Source organism: Rana temporaria, chromosome 7 (assembly GCF_905171775.1).
Source record: "Rana temporaria chromosome 7, aRanTem1.1, whole genome shotgun sequence".
Lineage (NCBI taxonomy): Eukaryota > Metazoa > Chordata > Amphibia > Anura > Ranidae > Rana > Rana temporaria.
In genome coordinates this window covers 212,220,574-212,245,325 of record NC_053495.1, presented here as the reverse complement: position 1 = coordinate 212,245,325, position 24,752 = coordinate 212,220,574, and the positions used below count along the sequence as shown (strand labels likewise).

The window sequence follows — 24,752 nt, the reverse complement described above, 5'->3', positions numbered from 1 at the left end:
TCCTTCTCCCTCCGTGTCCCCCTCGGTGTTTCCTTCTCCCTCCGTGTCCCCCTCGGTGTTTCCTTCTCCCTCCGTGTCCCCCTCGGTGTTTCCTTCTCCCTCCGTGTCCCCCTCGGTGTTTCCTTCTCCCTCCGTGTCCCCCTCCGTGTTTCCTTCTCCCTCCGTGTCCCCCTCTGTGTTTCCTTCTCCCTCCGTGTCCCCCTCCGTGTTTCCTTCTCCCTCCGTGTCCCCCTCCGTGTTTCCTTCTCCCTCCGTGCCCCCCTCCGTGTTTCCTTCTCCCTCCGTGTCCCCCTCAGTGTTTCCTTCTCCCTCCGTGTCCCCCTCCGTGTTTCCTTCTCCCTCCGTGTCCCCCTCCGTGTTTCCTTCTCCCTCCGTGTCCCCCTCCGTGTTTCCTTCTCCCTCCGTGTCCCCCTCCGTGTTTCCTTCTCCCTCCGTGTCCCCCTCCGTGTTTCCTTCTCCCTCCGTGTCCCCCTCCGTGTTTCCTTCTCCCTCCGTGTCCCCCTCCGTGTTTCCTTCTCCCTCCGTGTCCCTCTCCGTGTTTCCTTCTCCCTCCGTGTCCCTCTCCGTGTTTCCTTCTCCCTCCGTGTCCCCCTCCGTGTTTCCTTCTCCCTCCGTGTCCCCCTCCGTGTTTCCTTCTCCCTCCGTGTCCCTCTCCGTGTTTCCTTCTCCCTCCGTGTCCCCCTCCGTGTTTCCTTCTCCCTCCGTGTCCCCCTCCGTGTTTCCTTCTCCCTCCGTGTCCCCCTCCATGTTTCCTTCTCCCTCCGTGTCCCCCTCCGTGTTTCCTTCTCCCTCCGTGTCCCCCTCCGTGTTTCCTTCTCCCTCCGTGTCCCTCTCCGTGTTTCCTTCTCCCTCCGTGTCCCCCTCCGTGTTTCCTTCTCCCTCCGTGTCCCCCTCCGTGTTTCCTTCTCCCTCCGTGTCCCCCTCCGTGTTTCCTTCTCCCTCCGTGTCCCTCTCCGTGTTTCCTTCTCCCTCCGTGTCCCCCTCCGTGTTTCCTTCTCCCTCCGTGTCCCCCTCCGTGTTTCCTTCTCCCTCCGTGTCCCCCTCCGTGTTTCCTTCTCCCTCCGTGTCCCCCTCCGTGTTTCCTTCTCCCTCCGTGTCCCCCTCCGTGTTTCCTTCTCCCTCCGTGTCCCCCTCAGTGTTTCCTTCTCCCTCCGTGTCCCCCTCTGTGTTTCCTTCTCCCTCCGTGTCCCCCTCCATGTTTCCTTCTCCCTCCATGTCCCCCTCCGTGTTTCCTTCTCCCTCAGTGTCCCCCTCAGTGTTTCCTTCTCCCTCCGTGTCCCCCTCTGTGTTTCCTTCTCCCTCCGTGTCCCCCTCCGTGTTTCCTTCTCCCTCCGTGTCCCCCTCCCTGTTTCCTTCTCCCTCCATGTTTTCTTCTCCCTTCGTGTCCCCCTCCGTGTTTCCTTCTCCCTCCGTGTCCCCCTCTGTGTTTCCTTCTCCCTCCGTGTCCCCCTCCGTGTTTCCTTCTCCCTCCGTGTCCCCCTCCGTGTTTCTCTCTCCCTCTGTGCTCCTCCTCCACCCCCTGGAACTGTCAGGACGGAGAGCGGGGTAGGAGCCGGTAAATCCGGCTCCTTACTGTTCCGAATGGACAGAGTCAGTGATCACTGACTGTCTATTCACATAACTGAAACATCGTAACCTGTGTTTACAAATGTTTCAGTTTATGAATGAAGAGAAGCCGCTGTCTTCTCTCCATTCATTTTCAGCGCAGCTGATGCTGCTGAGAAAGGGACTGGGGAATATGTGTCCCTAGTCCCTTTCCCTGTCTCAGAGGGGAGATGTCAGAGGTCTGTTAACACCCCTGATATCTCACCAAAGCCCCCCCAACAGGGCTGATTAAAAAGAAGAAAAAAAAATTGCAATAAATAAATTTAAAAAATAAAATAGGAGAGGAGAGAGGTAGTAAAGGAGAGAAAGGTGGGAGAGGAGAGAGGTGGGAAAGGAGAGGGAGAGGAAGAGGAGAGAGGTGGGAAAGGAGAGGGAGAGGAGAGAGGTGGGAAAGGAGAGGGAGAGGAAGAGGAGAGAGGTGGGAAAGGAGAGGCGTTCTGTAGTCCTTCCCTAGGGTGACAATGCTCCTCCTCCTAGGACAGGACGTGTGTTACTGGCAGGATCACCAGAGGAAAAAGTCTGAAAAAATAAAAAACTGATGCAGGCACCACATGCAAGGAAAGATGCAGCGCTGCCATTAGCCATTGTGGGCTCCATACAGCCTGCCCGAGCCTAAAGTGTCCGAAGTGTCCACCATAATGTCGCAGTATCGGAAAAAAATAAAAATCGCTGATCGCCGCCATTACTAGTAAAAAATAAAAATGCCATAAAAATACCCCCTATTTTGTAAACACTATGGGGCAGATCCACAGAGCGAGTACGCCGGCGTATCTACTGATACGCCGGCGTACTTTCAAATTTCCTGCGTCGTATCTTTAGTTTGAATCCTCAAACCAAGATACGACGGCATCTGGATAAGATACGACAGGCGTTTGGCTTCGTACACCTTCGGATCTTAGATGCAATACTTTGGCGTCCGCTGGGTGGAGTTCTCGTCGTTTTCCGCGTTGAGTATGCAAATTAGCCATTTCCGACGATCCACGAACGTACGCGCGGCCGTCGCATTCTCTTACGTCGTCTGTAGTCGACTTTTTCCGGTGTATAGTTAAAGCTGCTGTTTTGCGGCGTATAGTTAGACTTGCCATGTTAAGTATGGCCGTTGTTTCAATTGAATTTTTTTTTTTTTTTTCGTAAGTCGTTCGTGAATCGGGATGGACGTAATTTACGTCCAGGTCAAAACCAATGACGTCCTTGCGACGTCATTTAGCGCAATGCACAGCGGGAAATTTAGGGACGGCGCATGCGCAGTTCGTTCGGCGTGGGGACGCGCTTCATTTAAATGAAACACGCCAGCCCTACCCGCCCAATTTGAATTCTGCGCCCTTACGAGATACACTACGCCGCCGTAACTTATGGCGCAATATCTTTATGGATTCGAACCAAAGCCAGGTACGGCGGCGTAGCGTATCTCAGATACGATGCGCCGGGGCAGATCTTTGTGGATCTGCCCCTATAACTTTTGCGCAAACCAATCAATAAACGCTTATTGCGATTTTTTTTTTTACGAAAAATATGTAGAAGAATACTTATCGGCCTAAACTGAGGGGGAAAAAATGTTTTATATATTTTTTAGGATATTTATTAAATCAAAAATATATATTTTTTTTTTTTTTCAAAATTGTCGCTCTATTTTTGTTTATAGTGCAAAAACTAAAAACCGCAGAGGTGATCAAATACCACCAAAAGAAAGCTCTATTTGTGGGGCAAAAAGGACGCCAATTTTGTTTGGGAGCCACGTCGCACGACCGCGCAATTGTCAGTTAAAGCGACGCAGTGCCGAATCACAAAAAGTGCTCTGGTCTTTGACCAGTAATATGGTCCGGGGGGTAGGTGGTTAATAAGGAGGTTTTAGGGAAAATATATATATATTTTTTTTAAATAAAGCCCTGCAATGTGTGTAAACAATGCAGCACATGTCAAACCTCACACTTGCATGCGCGTGGTATGTGCACTGTGGTGTAAATGGGTCTGAACGATTCTTCTCTCACAATGCAAGTGAATCATTCTAGAATTATAAATCTAGCTGGAAATAAACTCCAAACTTTCACTACTTTCAGATTTTTTATAGAGATCCCCTGGGGGGGGGGGGGGGCAGTTGGGCATGAGGCAAAAGTCGAACAACCAGTTATCCAATTATCTGCCCCCCCCCCAGCCATTAAAGCGGTGGTTCCCCCTTAAAAACAACTTTTTTTTATTCCACTGCCCCCCCAAATTCCATCACGATTAAGGCTATTATTTTTTTTTTCCTGCTGTACATACCTTACTACAGCATATTCACCCGTGCATCCGGGTTGCGAGTCCCGCGGGAGTGGGCATTCCTCACATGCTGTTGATTGACGTTTTGCCCAAAAACGAGCTCTCCCCCCGTCGCGTAAGCTGCGTCATGGTTGGCGAAAGGAGCCGAACGGCGAGTCGGCGCTATACTGCGCATGCGCATCGCCGTTCGGCTCCTTTCGCCAACCGTGACGCAGCTTACGCGACGGGGGGAGAGCTCGTTTTTGGGCAAAACGTCAATCAACAGCATGTGAGGAACGCCCACTCCCGCGGGACTCGCAACCCGGATGCACGGGTGAATATGCTGTAGTAAGGTATGTACAGCAGGAAAAAAAAAATATGTGCCTTAATCGTGATGGAATGTGGGGGGGCAGTGGAATAAAAAAAAGTTGTTTTTAAGGGGGAACCACCGCTTTAAGTACTGGTTTCTGATTGGTTGCTGTAAGGCCGGCCTCTGCTGTTCCCCCCACTGGACACTGAGGCCCCGTACACACGGCCGAGGAACTCGACGTGCCAAGCACGTCGAGTTCCTCGTCGAGTTCTGGGATGAAGCCGCCGAGGAGCTCGGCGGGACGCCTTCTCCCATAGAACAACGAGAAAATAGAGAACATGTTCTCTATTTTCTCGACGAGCTCCTCGGCGGCTCCATCGAGCCAAAAGTGTACAGACGACAGAGTTTCTCGGCAGAATCCGGGTTTTGACCGAGTTTCTCGGTGAATTCTGCCGAGAAACTCTGTCGTGTGTACGAGGCCTGACAGAAGCTGTGGATGAAAAGTGTTGAGTACATTGTTATCAGGAGTGTATCTACCAGTCAGGCTGCTGAGGTTCTACAAATACCTGAGAAGAATCTGGGCTTCGGATTTGCCGTATTTCTTAGCCATCTCCAGGATACTGGGCTCCTCCAGCAGGACCGGGTCTTCCGGTTTCCTCCAGCTGCGGTCCGGAGATCCCAGAGGGCTGTAGCCTGTAATGACCAGTCCGTTGGCCCGACAGTGAGCGATGAGCTCGTTCTGAGCCAGGTACGGGTGACACTCCACCTACAACCCAGAAAGGTAAAACGCTCTTTAATATCTCCGCCTCCCTCAACTTTATTTAAAACCTGACTCCAGGTAACTTTTCAGGTTTCCCCATGGAAGTTAAAAATAAAAAATAACTCACCTTCAATGTCCTCTACAGTACCTCTTTTTCCCCACAAGATGTCCTCAGTCTTCTAGGTTGAAGGTCACCCAGCGTCACTCAGTGGCGGTGCGTCCATAGAAGGCGCAGGAGCACCGCCCCTCTTGTCACCTCTCTATCACCATAGATAGATTCATGCAATGCGTGAATCTATCTATTGTCGCCGCTGTTGCCCCCTATTCAGGGGTCCGGCCCCTTGGCGGGCGGCGGGCATCTTAATTACAGCGGCGGGGGTGTTTTTTGGAAGTGCCCGATTAGAGCTGTTCACACGGTGTTGTGTTAGGGAAGCGAATAAATCGCTTTCCTAACACTGACCCGCCTCTCAGCCAATCAGGTGCTTGGGTCTGGTTACCTGTCACCCGATTGGCTGAAGCGACAGGCACTGTGATCAGGCGTCCAATCATAGCAGAGGACGGGAAGGGGACAGGAGAAGACATCGAGCACTCGGAGCGTGGAGGACAAAGGAGCTGGTTGTGGATTTCAGAAAGAGAAGCCACCGGTGTCCCCAAGAGAGAGTTACAAGTACGTGAGGCCGGGGCACCCCATTCATTAAGGGCGCACGGGCGCCGCCCCCTCTATCCACGCCACCATCTATACGAGCATGAATAGCATAGATCTATCCACCACGGCTGCCGTGGCCACCCCCTATTCATGCGTCCGGACCCTTTTCAGGTCGCCGGGCGCATGAATTACAGCGGCGGGGATGTATTTTTGAAGCACCCGATTAGAGCCAAAGGCTCCAATAGGCTTCAAAATGGGGTGGACGCGTGGCGCAGAGCTTTGCACCAAGATCCCACCCGAGGGTGTTAGAAAAGCGAATATTAATTTGCTTTCCTACGGGCTCTTTCACACGGGCGGCCCGTTCAGGTCCGCCTGCCAGTTTTTTTTTTGTGGACCTGAACGGGCGCTCCGTGCTCCTCTATGGAGCCGCCAATGTCAGCAGTGACACGCCCGCTGACATCCGACCCGCCAAAGTGTGACGGAGGAAAAACCTACTTTTCCATCCGTCTGGCGGATCGGATCGGGTGAACACGGACAGACGGTCCCCCCATAGGGGAGAGCGGAGAAAAGACAGGGCGGTCCCTGCACAGTGTGCGGGGACCGCCCTGTCATCCGCCGGCTCAGCGGGGATCAACGGAGCGATCCCTGCTGAGCAAGCGGAGGTTCACGGGGCGGATCATTACTGATCCGCCCCGTGTGAAAGGGGCCTAACACTGAATTGCCTCTCCGCCAATCAAGAAGCGCGGGTCTGATACCCGTTTCCTGATTGGCTGAATGGTCAGGTGATCCTATTGTGTGCCAAAGAGAAGGGGGGGATTTATGATGAAAGCCGCCTTGATCCACACCACAGGAGGAGGAAGGAAGCTGCCGCACACGCTGCACGCCCGCTTCCTAGATGGGGGGGCAAGTCCAGGGCTTTGATGTCCCGACTGTGCTCCGGGGGGGGGGGGGCGTTACCATATGCGGTGGTATCCCAGGTATTCTGCTCCCACTTCCGGGCATAGATACCCGAGCCAATCGTGGGTATCTATGTCACGTACGGTGCCTTCTCCGCCCCCACTGTCTTCTGGGAGACACACAGGTCCCAGAAGACAGCAGGGACCAGTGGGATCGCGCCGCGGTGTATCGCGCATGCGCAGTAGGGAACCAGGAAATTAAGCTGCAAGGCATATCACTTCCTGATTCCCTTACCGAAGATGGCGGTGGCAGCACCTGAGAGCCGAGGGAGAGATCGGCTTCGGGTGCCGACATCGCGGGCGCCCTGGACAGGTAAGTGTCCGAATATTAAAAGTCAGCAGCTGAAGTATTTGTAGCCGCCGACTTTAAAAAAAAAATAAAAAAAATGGTTGGCGGAACTCCGCTTTAACCACTTAAGGACCGCCTCCTGCACATTTACGTCAGCAGAATGGCACGGCTGGGCACAAGCACGTACAGGTACGTCCTGTACTAGTGCCCAGCCGTGGGTCGCGGGCGCGCGCCCGTGACCCGGTCCGAAGCTCCGTGACTGCGGGACCCGCGGACCCGATCGCCGCTGGAGTCCCGCGATCGGTCCCCGGAGCTGAAGAACGGGGAGAGGGGAGTGTAAACACAGCTTCCCCGTTCTTCACTGTGGCGTTGTCATTGATCGTGTGTTCAGGGAATCACAATCAATGACATCACACCTACAGCCACACCCCCCTACAGTTAGAAACACAGATGAGGTCACACATAACCCCTTGTGGTTAACTCCCAAACTGCAATTGTCATTTTCACAGTAATCAGTGCATTTTAAATGCATTTTTTGCTGTGAAAATGACAATGGTCCCAAAAATTTGTCAAAATTGTCTGAAGTTTCCGCCATAATGTCGCGGTCACAAAAAAAATTAATAAAAATGCAATAAAACTATCCCCTATTTTGTAAACGCTATACATTTTGCGCAAACCAAATCGATAAACGCTTATTACCAAAAATAGGTAGAAGAATACGTATCGGCCTAAACTGAGGAAAAAAATATATTTTTATATATGTTTTTGGGGGATATTTATTATAGCAAAAAGTAAAAAATATTGCATTTTTTTCAAAATTGTCGCTCTATTTTTGTTTATAGCGCAAAAAATAAAAAACCGCAGAGGTGATCAAATACCACCAAAAGAAATCTCTATTTGTGGGGAAAAAAGGACGCCAATTTTGTTTGGGAGCCACGTCGCACGACCGCGCAATTGTCAGTTAAAGCGACGCAGCGCCGAATCGCAAAACCTGGCCGGGTCCTTTAGCTGCCTAAAGGTCCGGGTCTTAAGTGGTTAAGTTCTATCTTGGACAACTCCTCCCACCCGATCCACAATACGCCGGTCAGTCTGCGGAGCGCCATCAGTGACAGATCGTTACACCCACAATGCACCACAGGAAATCATTTTTGCAATCAAGAGATTTTATATATAAATTATTTTCTGTGAGGGGGGGGGTGAAGATTTTATTCTGGTTGTTTATGGTCGGGGTTTTGTGTTTTTATAGTATGTTGGTTTTTATCTGGGGTGGTGTTAGAGAAAGTGGTGTATTATTTGTAATCTGTGTTATTCATTCTATGTTGTATTGTAATTGTATGGACGGTTTATTTGTAGTGTAGTTTTAAATTTTGTAATTTGGGGTTAATGGCCGTTATTGGTAATATTGTTGCGTTTTTGCATCTTGTTCGGTATTTTCCCGACCGAGGTATTTTAGGTAAATATCACTTTATGGCCACTAGATGGAGCCGATGACCATAGAAAAATAATATTAACCACTTGCTTAATGGGCACATATACCCCCTTCCTGCCCGGGCGAAATTTGAATGAAGATTGCGCGGTCGTGCGACGTGGCTCCCAAACAAAATTGACGTCCTTTTTCCCCCCCACAAATAGAGATTTCTTTTGGTGGTATTTCATCACCTCTGCGGTTTTTATTTTTTGCGCTATAAACAAAAAAAGAGCGACAATTATGAAAAGAAAAAAAAAACAATATTTTTTTACTTTTTGCTATAATAAATATCCCAATTTAAAAAAAAAAAAAAAAAAAACAATTTTTTTTTCTCAGTTTAGGCCGATATGTATTCTACATATTTTTGGTGAAAAAAATAAATAAAATCGCAATAAGCGTATAGTGATTGGTTTGCGCAAAAGTTATAGCTGCTACAAAATAGGGGATAGAATTCTGATTTTTTTTTCTTATATTTAACTAGTAATGGCGGCGATCTGCGATTTTTATTGGGACTGCGACATTACGGCGGCCACATCGGACACTTTTGACACATTTTTGGGACCATTCACATTTATACTGCGATCCCTGCTATAAATACGCACTGATTACTGTATAAATGTGACTGCCAGGCAAGGGGTTAACACTAGGGTGCGAGGAAGGGGTTAAATGTGTTCCCTAGGGAGTGATTCTTACGGTGGGGGGAGGGGACTGACTGGGGGAGGTGACCGATCGGTGTTCCTATATACAAGGGACACTCCATCGGTCTCCTCTCTCCCTGACAGGATGTGGATCTCTGTGTTTACACCCCATCATTACACACAGAGCTCCACGTCCCTGGCTCTGTGACTGCCGATCGCGGGTACGTGGTGGACATCGTGGCCGCCAGGCACGCGCATTGGCATCTTAGTGGCGCGCCCCCCAGTGTCCGGAGGAGCCGAGAACGTAAAAAGACGGCCTCCCGGCATTGTAGAAGCACCTTGTGGCTATCTTTTTACAATGGCCCGGGTCTGCAGATGTTAAACCACTTACCAACCGCCGCACGCCGACACAATGGCACGGGCAGACAAATGGGCGTACCTCTGAATTTGCAGCCCAGTGGGCGAACGCGCCGCGAGCCTTGTGAGTGCGCCCACGGATCCCGGGAACCCAATGTTCCCGGGCGGCCCGCGATTGCGGTCGGCAAAGGCAGAACAGGGGGATGCCTTTGTAATCAAGGCATTTCCCCGTTCTGCCTAGTGACATGTCAGGGATCTACTATTCCCTGTCATCGGGAGCCGTGATCGCCGACGTGTCACTGGTAGCTTCCCCCACCCCCCACAGTTAGAATAACTCCCTAGGTCACACTTAACCCCTTCGGCATCCCTAGTGGTTAACCCATTCCCTGCCAGTGTAATTTTCACAGAAATCAGTGCATTTTTATAGCACCGATCGCTGTATAAATGTGAATGGTTTCAAAAACGTGTCAAAAGTGTCCGATGTGTCCGCCATAAAGTCGCAGTCACGATAAAAAAAGAAGAAAGAAAAGAAATCGCAGATTGCCGCCATTACTAGTAAATATATTTTTTATAAAAATGCCATAAATCTACCCCCTATTTTGTAAACGCTATAACTTTTGCGCAAACCAATCAATAAACACTTTTTTTACCAAAAATATGTAGAAGAATACATATTTGGATAATATTGGGATATTTATTATAGCAAAAAGTAAAAAATATTGGCCCCGATTCAGATAGAATTTACGTCGGCGTATCGCGGGTAAGTTCTAGTAAGCGCCGGCGTATCTTCTTTCTGTATTCAGAAAACAAGATACGCCAGAATTTTACTAAGATATGGCCGGCGTAAGTCTCTTACACCGTCGTATCTTAGTTGCATATTTACGCTGGCCGCTAGGTGGCGCTTCCGTAGATTTACGCGTAGAATATGCAAATTAGGTAGATACGCCGATTCACAAACGTAGTTGCGCCCGGCGTATCTATATGCGTCGTTTACGTAAGGCGTCGGACCGGCGTAAAGTTACCCCTGCTATATGAGGCGTAGCCAATGTTAAGTATGGACATCAGGACAGCGTCGAATTTTCCGTCGTTTACGTTGTTTGCGTAAAACGTTCGCAAATAGGGCTTTGCGTAAGTTACGTTCACGTCGAAAGCATTGACTATTTGGGACGTGATTTGGAGCATGCGCACTGGGATACGTCCACGTATCCCAGTGTATCCACGTGGAGCATGCGCCGTTCGTAAAGAGCGTCAATTACGTGGGGTCATGATAGATTAACATACAACACGCCCACTACTAGCCAAATTTGAATTAGGCGGGCTTACGCCGACGCATTTACACTACCCAGACGTAATGTAGGGCGCAAGTTCTTTCTAAATACGGAACTTGCGCCCTAAGTTACGGCGGCGTAGTGTATCTCAGATACACTTTCTGAATCCGGGCCATTGTGTTTTTTTTTTCAAAATTGTCGCTCTATTTTTGTTTATAGCAAATAAATGAATAAAAATAATCACAGAGGTGATTAAATGCCAAAAAAAGAAAACTCTACAGGGAGTGCAGAATTATTAGGCAAATGAGTATTTGGACCACATCATCCTCTTTATGCATGTTGTCTTACTCCAAGATGTATAGGCTCGAAAGCCTACTACCAATTAAGCATATTAGGTGATGTGCATCTCTGTAATGAGAAGGGGTGTGGTCTAATGACATCAACACCCTATATCAGGTGTGCATAATTATTAGTCAACTTCCTTTCCTTTGGCAAAATGGGTCAAAAGAAGGACTTGACAGACTCTGAAAAGTCAAAAATAGTGAGATATCTTGCAGAGGGATGCAGCACTCTTAGGCTTCATTTCCACTGGCGTTTTTACAGCCACTTTTCTGAGCGTTTTTTACAGCTTAAAAACGCCTGTCCATGTTATTCTATAGCATCATGCCCACATAGACGTTTTTGAGCTGCAAATGGCATAGGCATTTTTGAGCTGTAAAAAAAACGCAGGGCCAGGGCGTTCTGAAGCTCCAGAGTAGAGCTGTAAAAACGCCAGACGTTAAAAAACGCGCAAAAACGCTCAAAAACGCGACCGCGGCATTTTTTTTTTTTTTTTTTTACAAAAATAAACATGGACAGGCGTTTTTATAGCTGTAAAAAAGCTTAACAACAGTGGCTGTAAAAACGCCAGTGGAAATGAAGCCTTAAAATTGCAAAGCTTCTGAAGCGTGATCATCGAACAATCAAGCGTTTCATTCAAAATAGTCAACAGGGTCGCAAAAACCTTTTAGAAAAACCAAGGCGCAAAATAACTGCCCATGAACTGAGAAAAGTCAAGCGTGCAGCTGCCAAGATGCCACTTGCCACCAGTTTGGCCATATTTCAGAGCTGCAACATCACTGGAGTGCCCAAAAGCACAAGGTGTGCAATACTAAGAGACATGGCCAAAGTAAGAAAGGCTGAAAGACGACCACCACTGAACAAGACACACAAGCTGAAACGTCAAGACTGGGCCAAGAAATATCTCAAGACTGATTTTTCTAAGGTTTTATGGACTGATGAAATGAGAGTGAGTCTTGATGGGCCAGATGGATGGGCCCGTGGCTGGATTGGTAAAGGGCAGAGAGCTCCAGTCCGACTCAGACGCCAGCAAGGTGGTGGTGGAGTACTGGTTTGGGCTGGTATCATCAAAGATGAGCTTGTGGGGCCTTTTCGGGTTGAGGATGGAGTCAAGCTCAACTCCCAGTCCTACTGCCAGTTTCTGGAAGACACCTTCTTCAAGCAGTGGTACAGGAAGAAGTCTGCATCCTTCAAGAAAAACATGATTTTCATGCAGGACAATGCTCCATCACACGTGTCCAAGTACTCCACAGCGTGGCTGGCAATAAAGGGTATAAAAGATGAAAAACTAATGACATGGCCTCCTTGTTCACCTGATCTGAACCCCATTGAGAACCTGTGGTCCATCATCAAATGTGAGATTTACAAGGAGGGAAAACAGTACACCTCTCTGAACAGTGTCTGGGAGGCTGTGGTTGCTGCTGCACGCAATGTTGATGGTGAACAGATCAAAACACTGACAGAATCCATGGATGGCAGGCTTTTGAGTGTCCTTGCAAAGAAAGGTGGCTATATTGGTCACTGATTTGTTTTTGTTTTGTTTTTGAATGTCAGAAATGTATATTTGTGAATGTTGAGATGTTATATTGGTTTCACTGGTAAAAATAAATCATTGAAATGGGTATATTTTTTTTTTTTTGTTAAGTTGCCTAATAATTATGCACAGTAATAGTCACCTGCACACACAGATATCCCCCTAAAATAGCTAAAACTAAAAACAAACTAAAAACTACTTCCAAAAATATTCAGCTTTGATATTAATGAGTTTTTTGGGTTCATTGAGAACATGGTTGTTGTTCAATAATAAAATGAATCCTCAAAAATACAACTTGCCTAATAATTCTGCACTCCCTGTATTTGTGGGGAAAAAAGGACACCAATTTTGTTTAGGTACAATGTCGTACGACAGCGCAATTGTCAGTTGAAGCGACACAGTGCCGAATCCCAAAAAGTGGCCTGGTTCTTTGGCAGCCAAATGGTCCGGGGCTAAAGTGGTTAAACAACACAATATGGGGATTATTCGGGACCGCTGTGTGAATGCTTGTGACTTTCGTACCTTGAATTTTTTTAGAAGAAGACACTGCTATAATATTTCATACAAAAGCCGGTTGGTGTAAGTTTGGACGGCGAATCCACAGAGCTTTCCTACCTGCAGCACGGCCGGCTTTATGGTGGAAACGCCGAGAATATCGTCAATCTGTCTCTTGTTGAAGTTGGATAAGCCGATTGCCTTGGTCAGACCCGTCTCCACCAGCTTCTCCATGGCTTTCCATGTGTCCTTGTAGTCGGTGAAGTCGTACTGCAGAGACCCGTTCATGCTCTGAGGGAAGATGTTCTCTCCTCTCCTAAGACACAACAAATATTCATGTTACCGTCACCTCGCCGTGCTGGGTATCCCAGGTATCATTTCATACTTCTGTAGCACCCTTGTCCTAAACAGGGCTGATAGTAAATTCAGTTGTGCTAGGTGGTAACTAGCCTGGCTAATTTGTAGTCTTCTAACAAATGGGTTTCTCCTAATCTTGAGGTTATCTGTGATTCCTCTCTTCTGTCAATAGGTGGCACTGTTACCTTTGGTATTCGAATGATAGATTACAGTAAATTCAGGTTATGAGTGAATATGCTTTTCTCAGCCAATCAGCACAAGTTTCTTTGGCCACTGAGGCTGCTGGGATAGTCTATTTGGAGAGAGTCAGGTGATCGGGGTTCTTTCCACCCGGACTGCAGCCTGACTGGGGAGTGTTACCTGCCCGCTCCGCTCTGATACTAGCGTCAGCCCCGATTTCACCCCTCTGGGGGGTTGTCACCCGGTGCGGGCCGCACCCCCATAGCAACGCCACTGCTTAGGGGCAGGGACGGATGTGAATGTTGTACAATATATATGTAAAGCACTGTGTAAATTGATGGAACTACCCGTAACAAATAATATATGACGGGACGTTGCACTCACTTGAAGGCATAGGGCCAGTGCATGAGATAGAGGTCCAGGTAGGAGAGCTGGAGATCGGCGAGGGTCTTCTTCAGAGCCCCCTCTACATCGTCAGGGTGATGTTTGTTATTCCACAGCTTGGAGGTCACAAATATCTCTTCTCTTTTCAAACCCTTCCAGAAACAAAACACAACCCGTTATACAAGTACAGAAACAAGAACCAGTACTAGTGAGGGACAGTAGATGGTACTTGATGGAATGTAAAATACACGATATAAAGCTCCTTGAGGTGATGAGTTCGCATTTGTAGCGCTATACAAGTTACTCATTTATACACTATATAAAACAAAGGTTGGTTGACTTTGGCACCCAGTGGCCTAATTAAAGTGGTTGTGAGCCCTTTACAACCGCTTTTACCTACAGGTAAGCCTAGATTAAAGGGGTGGTTCACCCTAAAAATTACACTGGCCCCCCACATTACAATACGATTAAGGCTATTATTTATTTTTTGATGCTGTACATACCTTTGTACAGCATATTCACCAGTGGCTTCGGGGTTGCGAGTCCCGCGGGAGTGGGCGTTCCTAACGTCTGTGATTGACATTTTGACCAAAAACGAGCTCCCCCTGTCGCGTAAGCCGCGTCACGATTCGCATGCGCAGTATAGCGCCGACTCGCCGTCACCTAATTATGTGCGCAGGCGCGCCCCACATGCACACGAATATGTGCCAAATGCGCGCATCTGCACGCCAAATGTGCGCGCTCGTATGCGCGCGCATGCTCGTTAATGCGCGATTGGCGCCACTCAGCCTTTAAAAAACTAGCAGCTGCAGTGACACTTTGCTGTCTGATCTGCAGCGTTGTATCAGTGAAATCCGTGACCTGTTGTAACCTGTTACCTCAAACCGACCCGGCTCCGTCTGACCATCCGACCCTCTCCACTCCGACCCCTGGCTTGCTCTGACTCCGCTCTGCTCTCCTGCCCACCGTTACTAGACCCTGTGCCTGAATCTGACTACGCTTGCTTAACCCACCTGATTATCTGCTTACCCGGTTTTCTTCACCAGCTCCTGCTATCCAGTGCCTGTGCCAGCTCCAGAGACGCTGTCTCCTGCAACCACCGTCCCGAAGGACCACCAACCGTGCCGAGCTGCTATCATCACCAGGCACTCCTACCTCGCCGTGCTCCTGAGCTTGCTGTCCCAACTCCAGCAGCTCCAGAGCCGGGGCTGTAAGAGAGGCCTCCTCCTGCACACTAGGCTCTGGCTACAAGGTACGTTCCAGTACATACTGTAACAGGGTGAATATGCTGTACAAAGGTATGTACAGCATCAAAAAAATAATAATAGCCTTAATCGTATTGTAATGTGGGGGGCCAGTCTAATAAAAAAAAGTAGTTTTTAGGGTGAACCACCCCTTTAAGGCCTACCTGTAGGTGCTCGAAATATCTCCTAAACCTCCACGGTTTAGGACAGTGGTCTCCAAACTGCGGCCCGGGGGCCAGATGTGGCCCTTTGCTTGCTTTTATCTGGCCCTTGAAGCAATATTTCATCCCCTTAAACCAATAATGGAGCATAATTCTGCCTACTGGCGAAAATGAGTGGGGTGCAAATCCCCCCACTGGCACCAATGAACAAGCACAATTCCTCCCAATGACACCAACAATGGAACACAATTTCTCCCAATGACATGGACAATGGGTCCAATATAACCAACGATGGGGCACAATTCTTCCCACTGACACAAAGATGGGGCATTGTTTTTTTTTCCCCCCAGACGTTGGGACTTCCAATGGCCACAGTCTGGCCCTCCTAAGTCTGTAGGACAGTAAACTGGCCCTTTGTTTAGAAAGTTTGGAGACCCCTGCTAGGAGATATTTACGAAAATGACGGGAGCCCCGATGTCAACAGCGCACTTTAGCAACGGCAACCGTGCCGTTCCTAAAGGAGGCCGTGGCGTGACTGGCAGCTCCCGAGCGCGGGAGTGACGTCATCGCAGCTCCGGCCAATCACAGCGTCGGAGCAGCAATACCCAGAAGTAACCCCCAGGAGAGATGTTGGCCACCGGGGTGGTGTACAAGGATGGCTGTGGGGGCTTCGATCTGAGGCAAGTATTACATAATGAGCTAGTATGCTCATTATGCCTTTGTCTTGCAGGTGTTTTTTTTTTGTTGGGGGGAAAAGTGGGTTTACTTCCCTTTTAAAAGCACTGCATGACCCAAGATCATTGCCAAGTGGTCTTCAGCCCCTGTGACCAGACCCTGCTTGTTCCTGGGATATACCCAGTTTGCCGTCTGACTACGTCTGATCTTGATGTCCAATCATAACTCCATTCCAAATGATGGAGTTCATACGTTTCCAGTGAAGGGTGACCCTGTATCATACAAAGACATTGTACACAACTGTCTTCTCCTTACCTTGGGGTAACAGTTTGGTGAAGACCCTTTTCTATTCCACCATGACTGTGCCCCACGTGTACAACGCCAGATCCATAAAGACAGGGTTTGACCAGTTTGGTGTGGAGGGACTCGAGTGTCCTGCACAGAGCCCTGACCTCAACCCTACTTTTGGAAGAATTTTTAGTTAAAGGGCTTTTCATGCAACATCAGTACCTGCCCTTAACCCTACCGAACTCCTTTGGGATGAGGTCTTCTCCTCCCGAAGTTGTTCAGCATGTTTGAGGTTATGGAGGAACTTGAGTGTCCTGCACAGAGCCCCGACCTCAACCCTACTGAATGTCTTCGGGATGAGGTCTTCTCCTCCTGAAGTTGTTCAGCGTGTTTGAGGTTATGGAGGAACTTGCGTGTCCTGCACAGAGCCCCGACCTCAACCCTACTGAATGTCTTTGGGATGAGGTCTTCTCCTCCCAAGGTTGTTCAGCGTGTTTGAGGTTATGGAGGAACTTGCGTGTCCTGCACAGAGCCCCGACCTTAACCCTACTGAATGTCTTTGGGATGAATTGGAATGCAGGTGGTGAGCCAGGTCTTCTCATCCAACATCAATACCTGACCTCACATATGGGCACAATTTTCCCACAGACATCTTCCAAGGTCTTGTGAAAAGCCTTACTAAAAGAGTGGAGGATGTTATGGGGCAACTCCAAATGAATGGCCACGGTTCTCAAGTAGTATATTGAAGAAGCTCATATAGCTGCAGACAAACTTGGCCATAATGGGTACACCTGTCCCCCCCCCATGCATGAACTCGCAAGTAATCCAACTTCCCACAGACACCCTCCAAAAATCTTGTGGAAAGCCTTCCCAGAAGATTGGAGGATGGTATAGCCATAAAAAAAAAAAAAAAAAGGAGCAACTTCGTAATAAAGGAAATGTGGGAAAGGGGTGCCCATCAACTTCAAATTAAGGGTCGTGGTATTGAAGTGGGATGTCCAGAAAACGCAAGAGATGTGATGGGCAGGCATCCACAATTCATGGACCCATAGGCTATAGAACCATAGTGCACACATGCCAAGAAGATAGCCAGTGGCGGTGCGTCCATAAGGGGTGCAGGAGTGCCGCCCCCTCTCTCCTGCACCCGTATATCACCAATAGATAGCTTCATGCATTGCATGAATCTATCTATTGTCACCGCGCCGTGATGTAATTTTTTCGAACGGCGACGCGCGTATCGTAATTCCGTATTCCCGGACGGCTTACGCAAACGACGTTATTTTTTAAATTTCGACGCGGGAACGACGGCCATACTTTAGACAGCAATACGTTTGCTGACTAAAGTTAGGGCACCAAAAACGATGACTAACTTTGCGACGGGAAACTAGACTAGCGGCAACGTAGCGAACGCGAAAATCTGTCGTGGATCCGCCGTAACTCCTAATTTGCATACCCGACGCTGGTTTACGACGCAAACTCCCCCCAGCGGCGGCCGCGGTACTGCATCCTAAGATCCGACAGTGTAAAACAATTACACCTGTCGGATCCAATGGATATCTATGCGTAACTGATTCTATGAATCAGCCGCATAGATAGAAACAGAGATACGCCGTCGTATCTCTTATGTGAATCTGGCCCATAGGCTCTAATAGGCTTCCAAAATGGTAAACAGCGGGCGCAATGCTGTGCGTTCGCTGTTTACATAGTGTTGTGTTAGAGAAGCGAATAAATCGCTTCCCTAACACCGACCTGCCTCTCAGCCAATCAGGATGCTCGGGTCTGGTTACCTGTCACCTGATCACCTATCAGGCGTCCAATCATAGCAGAGATGACGGGAAGAGGAAGGGAGAAGACATGGAGGACCCGAAGCGTGGCAAGTGCCTTGGGCACACTGGCAGCATTTGATGGGGCACAGTAGCGGCAATCGATGTGGCACACCGGTGGCAATTGATGGGTACAGTAGCTGCGTTTCATGGCACAGTGGCAGCAAATTATTGGCACAGTGGCAGCGCTTGATGTTTGTTTGTTTTTTCAGTTGGTTTGCGCCCCCCCCCCCCAAAAAAAAATTGAGCACCAGCCGCCACTGATTATAGCAAAATTAGGATGGAGTAACTTATGTGCACGTCATAAAATTTTACCGGATCAGCGAGACTTTCCTTGATGGCTTCTCCAACTTCAGTTTCATTTCCGTATACGGAGGCACAGTCTATGTGCCGATAGCCGACACTGAGGGCGTACTTCACAGCGTCCTTCACCTGAGAAAAGAAGACAACCAGTGAACAAGACTCAACATTGGATGGATATTACTCACTGTACCAAGAAAGTCATTGGTGGATTTAAACAGGATTGGGGACAAACAGATCGATACTCTGGCAAAAGATTAACCCGTTTTCCGCTGGCTGTCCGAATGTATGCAATGGACGGCATGGGAGGACCTCAACACCCAGCCAATGCATCCATAAGGAACCTCCACTACCATTCATGTCATCATTAGCTCCTGGTCATTATTTAGAATCAGGGATGGACTGGCCATTGGGACTACAGGAAGTTTCCCGGTGGGCCGATGGCTCAGTGGGCCGGCTTCAGTGACAGTGGCCCGCCGCCCCCCTTCGCTCCTCTGTCTCTCTCCCTTCCTGCAGCGCTCACCTCCTCTCTCTCCCCGCAGCGCTCACCTGGGGGGAACAAAAAAGCAGAGGGAGGACCAGAGGAGCAGGGGGGACGACAGAGGAGCATGGGGGAGGGGGCAGACAGCTGACTCAACAGCTATGGCCTGGGAGTTTCTCACTTCTCCCTAATCTTGTCCCATAAGGGGGGGCACCAAACGGATTCCTTGCCCCGGGTGAAATGTCTAGCTTCCCCACTGGTACTGCCTATAAGAGTACCAGTACCAGCCGTCATACTCTAATAAAGTAGAACGGCTGGTGAAGAGGGGGCTTGGGTGGCCAGGGGGGGTGCGGGAGTTGTCCGGCCCCCATGGAAGAGACCTGTCAAAGTGGGCCAGTCTGGATGAAGTCCAGGGCCAAATTTTTGTCCCAGTCCAGCCCTGTTTAGAATTGGGGGCTCCTGACCACTGTGACAGCCAATCATAGCGGGTACAGGATCAAGAGGTCTTTGTTTCCCCGAGTAAGACACTCTTAAGAGGGCTGCCCAGTGGCAAAAGGTTAAAAAAAAAAAAAGGAACGCTGCCAAGGCATGCGTTCTCTTATACTGGAAATCCATACAAACTCCAACCATCAGCCCGTGGCTTAAAAAGGTGGAGAAAATAAAATGGAGGACCTGATCCTCACGGCCCGCCATAAATGTGAACGGCATACCAAGACATGGTCAATGTGGAATTTGTTTATCTTCTCGGATGAGGGATGGGCCCTTATTGGAAAGCGATACACCAGATTAGAATAGCTCCAATATAGAGAGGCTGGAGCAGTTTGTGATCATGGCCAGAGATGAGCGCGTTCGCTGCCTCCCTGTGCCCCAATTCTCCTCCATCTACCCTTCCCCTTCTCATTCTTCTTTCCCCCTTCTCCCTTCTCATTCTTCTTTTTTTTTACAGTAAATTCTCATTCTTCTTTACCTCCTTCCCTCCCCCCCCCCTTAATTTTTCCTTGCTCTTTCTGTTTTTCTATGTCTGGGTATGTGGGGTCCTTTGCGTTGTCCCCATAGACCTATACGGTTCTGCGATTCCACAATATTTGAAAATGGGGGCTGTACCGGAACGTCCCACACTCCGCTTGAGTGTTTCCTATCAGTCTGGATATAGATATCAGATATTCCAGCTGCTATCAAGCACACAACGAGACGAGACTTGTTTGTGTGCCCATGGAGGGCCAGATCCACGTAGATAGCCGTAAAATTAAGCCATATTCGCAAACGTTTTACGCAAACGGCGTAAACGACATAAAATTCGACGCTGGCCCGACGTCCATACTTAACATTGCGTACGCCTCATAGAGCAGGGGTAACTATACGCCGGAAAAAGCCTTATGCTGCGTACAGACGGTCGTTTTTTGTGATGAAAAAAAAACGACGTTTTTGAAAACGTCATTTAAAATGACCGTGTGTGGGGAAAACGTAGTTTTATGTCTTCTGAAAAACGACAAAAAAAAATTCGAACATGCTCGAATTTTTTGTGTCGTTTTTCAAAACGTTGTTTTTTGTGTCAATTAAAATGATAGTGTGTGGGCAAAACGACGTTGAAAACGACGTTTTTAAACCCGCGCATGCTCAGAAGCAAGTTATGAAGCGAGCTTCAATGGAACAGCGTGCCGTCGTACGTGTTGAACGTAACCGCGCTTTGCTAGAGCATTTTGAAAAACGATGGTGTGTAGGCAAAATGAAGTTTCAAGAACGTCGTTTTTTTCATCACATAAAACGTAATTTTGTTTCATCACAAAAAACGACCGTCTGTACGCGGCATTACGCAAACGACGTAAAAAAATGCGCCGGGCGGACGTAAGTTCTGAGAATCGGCGTATCTAGCTAATTTGCATACTCTACGCGGAAATCAACGTAAGCGCCACCTAGCGGCCAGCGTAAATATGCACCTAAGATCCGACGGCGTACTTAGACGTACATCAGTCGGATCTAGCCCACATTCAGGAGTATCTTGTTTTGTGATTACAAAACAAAGATACGCCAGCGCATCGTAGAACTTACTTGGCGTATCAACACATTTTACGCCAATATATCTTTTCTTATGTTACTAAAGGATGTTGTATTTCGTGTACCTTTGCCCTTTTAAATAAATAAAAGATAAAAAAAAAAATGTGGCAGGCTTGATGAACCACTTGGTCTTTTTGTGGTGTCCTGCTTCTATCTCTTCCATTGTGCGGGATCCGATCCTCTATCACCTGCATGTTTATAATTATTCATGACACCCTTTCATCTATTCAGAATGAGAAGTGAAGGGGCTGAATATCTATTATCTTCCCCGACATGAACACTCATCTGTTGCGGACAGCTGCTGCCGGCCCCATAATAACATCCATTAAATGAGGAAAGATTTATTCCGAGATGAAAGAAAACCACGCAGAGTATTTTCCAGCGATCAAGGCGGCTGCGTCTCAGAAGTGGAAATTACCCTCAAGCATTACATATCAAAGACGTCCAGATAAATTATCAGACGTCAAATGTAGTAAAACAAGAAGATGGAGTCTAATATCGGAGATGGTCTCCTCATGTAGGGGAGCGCACTACTACGGCGGCGCAGCGTTCCGTTCTTACGCTACGCCTCCGTAAATTACTTGAGCTACGCTTCATTCACGAAGCATTTTCTCCGTAATTTGCTGGGGCGTTTCGTAAAAGTGGCCGGCGTAAGCGCGCGTAATTTAAATGATCCCGTAGGGGGCGTGGATCATTTAAATTAAGCGCGTTCCCGCGCCGAACGTACTGCGCATGCTCCGTCGGGAAAATTTCCCGACGTGCATTGCGGTAAATGACGTCGCAAGGACGTCATTTGCTTCGACGTGAACGTAAATGGCGTCCAGCGCCATTCACGAATCACTTACGCAAACGACGTGAAATTCAAATTTCACGACGCGGGAACGGCGGGTATACTTTAGCATTGGCTGCCCCTACTATTAGAAGGGGCAGCCTTACGCTAAAGACGCCGTACGGAAACTCCGTAACTTGCGTACGCAGGGCCCGCGCAACATTGTGAATCGGTGTTAGTATGCAATTTGCATACTATACGCTGAGCACAATGGGAGCGCCCCCTAGCGGCCAACGCAAGAATGCAGCCTAAAATCTGTGTGGCATAAGAGCCTTATGCCACGCAGATTTTAGGCTGCAGTCGGCGTTACGATGTTCCTGAATCAGGAGCATTCGTAACGCTGGAGCAAGTCAGCAATTGCGCTGCGTAACTATGGTTACACAGGCGCAATTGCTCTCTGAATCTGGACCACTGGAAACAATTCTACACAATCAGACTTTTTTCTAAATACGAAACATTGTCTTTTTATCCAACCCATTATTGTTTCCCTGGAAGTAGGCGTGGTTTGGCCATTCTCCATCACGTTTTATTGGGAATGTTGGGAGTACTCAACACAGCTCCTCCAGTTGATGGTTCCAATCATCCAACTGGGGGGATTCTTTCAAAACAATGGCCGCTTTTGGTCTGAGTTCTTGATGTAAAAGGGCAATGATTCACAAAGTACTTGCCTGCTAAGTTACGGCGGCGTAGCGTAAATGCGGCGGGCGTAAGCGCGCCTAAATCAAAATAGGCTGAGGGGGCGTGCTTTATGTTAATTTGGGTTGACCTGACATGTTTGACGTTTTTTTGGAAAGGCGCATGCGCCGTCCGTGTACAAATCCCAGTGTGCATTGCGGCACGGTCCTATTGGTTTTCACGTGGACGTAAATTACGTAAATCCCTATTCACGGACGACTTACGCAAACAACGTAAAATTTTCACATTTCGACACGGGAACGACGGCCATACTTAAAGTGGAGGTTCACCCTCAAAAAAATTTCTGACATCACATGGAGTGGAGCCATCCTACCGACAGAATGCCGGTGTTTTTTTTTTTTTTCACGATTTTCAACCCCCGGCAATCCCGCGGGAATGGGTGTTCCCAAGCATTGCCTGTGATTGACAGGCTTCCGAACGGCGCATACTGCGTGTCACAGGTTGCCGACAGAACCCGAACGTCGGTGCGCAGGCAGTGCTTGGGAACACCCATTCCCGCGGGATTGCCGGGGGTTGAAAATTGTGATAACGAGGTATGTGCTGAGAAAAAAAAAACACCGGCATTCTGTCGGTAGGATGGCGCGACTCCATCTGATGTCAGAAATTTTTATGAGGGTAAACCTCCACTTTAACATTACTATTCCAGCTATTTGATGGAATAACTTTAGGCCTGATAATGCGTTATGTAAACGGCATATCTGTACTGCGTCGGCCGGGCGTACGTTCATGAATAGGCGTATCTAGCGATTTACATATTCTACGCCGACCGCAATGGAAGCGCCACCTAGCGGTCAGCCTAAAAATTACACTTTAGAATACGACGGTGTAAGACACTTACGCCGCTCGTATCTGAGCCTAATTTAGGCGTATCTGGTTACCAGAATACGCTTAAATTAGCGCCGGCGCACATTCAGACTTAGGCTGGCGTATCTACTGATAATCTACTGATACGCCAGCCTAAGTCTTTCTGAATCCACCTATTAGTCCCAATTTTAGGTCTTTGACTTGTGATCGCCTCAAAACGAACATTTTAGCATGCCAGAAAAGATATTGGGAGGCAATTTTCAAAGTGCGATTTAAGGCTTTCATCTTTTTTTCCCTCCACCATGACGCCCTTTGTAGATAGAGGTTCTCCTTTTTTTACGGGAGGGGTTTCTTAGAGACAGAAGTTCCATGTAAAGTCTTACCTGGCCAGGTGCACTTTTCCACGTGCCAAGTCCAACAAGCGGAATCTTCTGACCGGTGTACAAAGTATCACACTCAACAGCGTTCGCCATGTTTGCCTTTCGGTGGATCTGTCATGCGAGAATGAAAAAAAATGGTCATGAAAAGAAGCAGATGGAGCTCCTGTCAGAACATAGGAGAGGTCACAGATTTATAATCATTCAGAAGACGACTTTCTGAGAGCTTCCCTTCAAGCCAACCAAGTGGCAATTTATTTATTTATTTGCTGTTTCCAGAAAGGAAACTCCGATAGGAAAAGGTGAATAGTTTTGCTCATCCATTTCCTCCTGCAGATAAAAAACATTCGCCTAGCAGGAAAACGTCCAAAAAGCCCCCGTCAGGATAAAATTACATGGAATGACCAGCTCACACGATGGCCTTCTGATTGGTGGACATGAATGATAAGGCAATTTGTCATCAGCCAGACACATTCCTGTACAATCTCAGAGTGTAACAGGCGCTCTCGGCGCCGTAATGTGTTCCACGCTGGACCGCATACGGCGCCCGCGAGATGACGTCATCGCCTGGAACGCGGAAGTGCGCCGCACATCACGGCTGCGCTGGATTCAGTGCTGATGCACTACACCTGTCTCCTGCCTATAAGTCATTTAGATTACAGAGAAACGCTGTTCCATTATTGTCAGCCGTACCGGCCCACGCTACAATACAGGCAACATTATGGTCAGCTAGCAAAGACCTTCACTGCGTCCAGGCTGCCATCGCTGCGGACAACCTGGGAGTTCTTCCTTGCTGACGCCCTACACTACGAAGTCCCTTGCTGCTAAACTAAAGCCCTACAAAATGATAAGTAGCAATTGTTTCACTTGTAGTTCTACAGGAAGACCTGCTACATACAGTCCTGATCAAAAGTTTAAGACCCCTTGAAAAATGGCAAAAAATCATGTTTTCCATTGTTGGATCTTCAAGGTTCCAAGTAGGGCTTCAACATGCAACAAGAAATGAGAGGAGACAAAACATTTTTTGGACATTCAATTTAATGAAAATAACGAATAACCTGAAACAGGCTGTTTTTCAGCTGATGAAAAGTTTAGGACCACATGCCTTTAAAAGGCCAAATCTGTGCAAAGATGTGGATTGATTGACATCCTCTGTCAGGTAGTCACACGTTGTGATGGCAAAGACAAAAAAAACTCT

At 48.2% G+C, this 24,752-nt stretch overlaps 1 protein-coding gene across 3 annotated transcripts in view; it reads right to left on the bottom strand.

Moving 5' to 3' along the window:
- Window positions 1-24,752, bottom strand: part of AKR1A1 (aldo-keto reductase family 1 member A1) — a 51,389-nt gene that overhangs the window by 8,660 nt on the left and 17,977 nt on the right. For all 3 annotated transcript variants that reach the window (XM_040360972.1, XM_040360973.1, XM_040360974.1), the window contains 5 exons: window positions 23,561-23,668; window positions 18,328-18,444; window positions 13,822-13,973; window positions 13,021-13,216; window positions 4,717-4,916 (listed from right to left, as the gene is read on the bottom strand). In XM_040360972.1, the coding sequence (XP_040216906.1) occupies window positions 4,717-4,916; window positions 13,021-13,216; window positions 13,822-13,973; window positions 18,328-18,444; window positions 23,561-23,650 (755 nt within the window). In that variant the 5' untranslated portion in view covers window positions 23,651-23,668. The remainder of the gene's footprint in view (window positions 1-4,716; window positions 4,917-13,020; window positions 13,217-13,821; window positions 13,974-18,327; window positions 18,445-23,560; window positions 23,669-24,752) is intronic.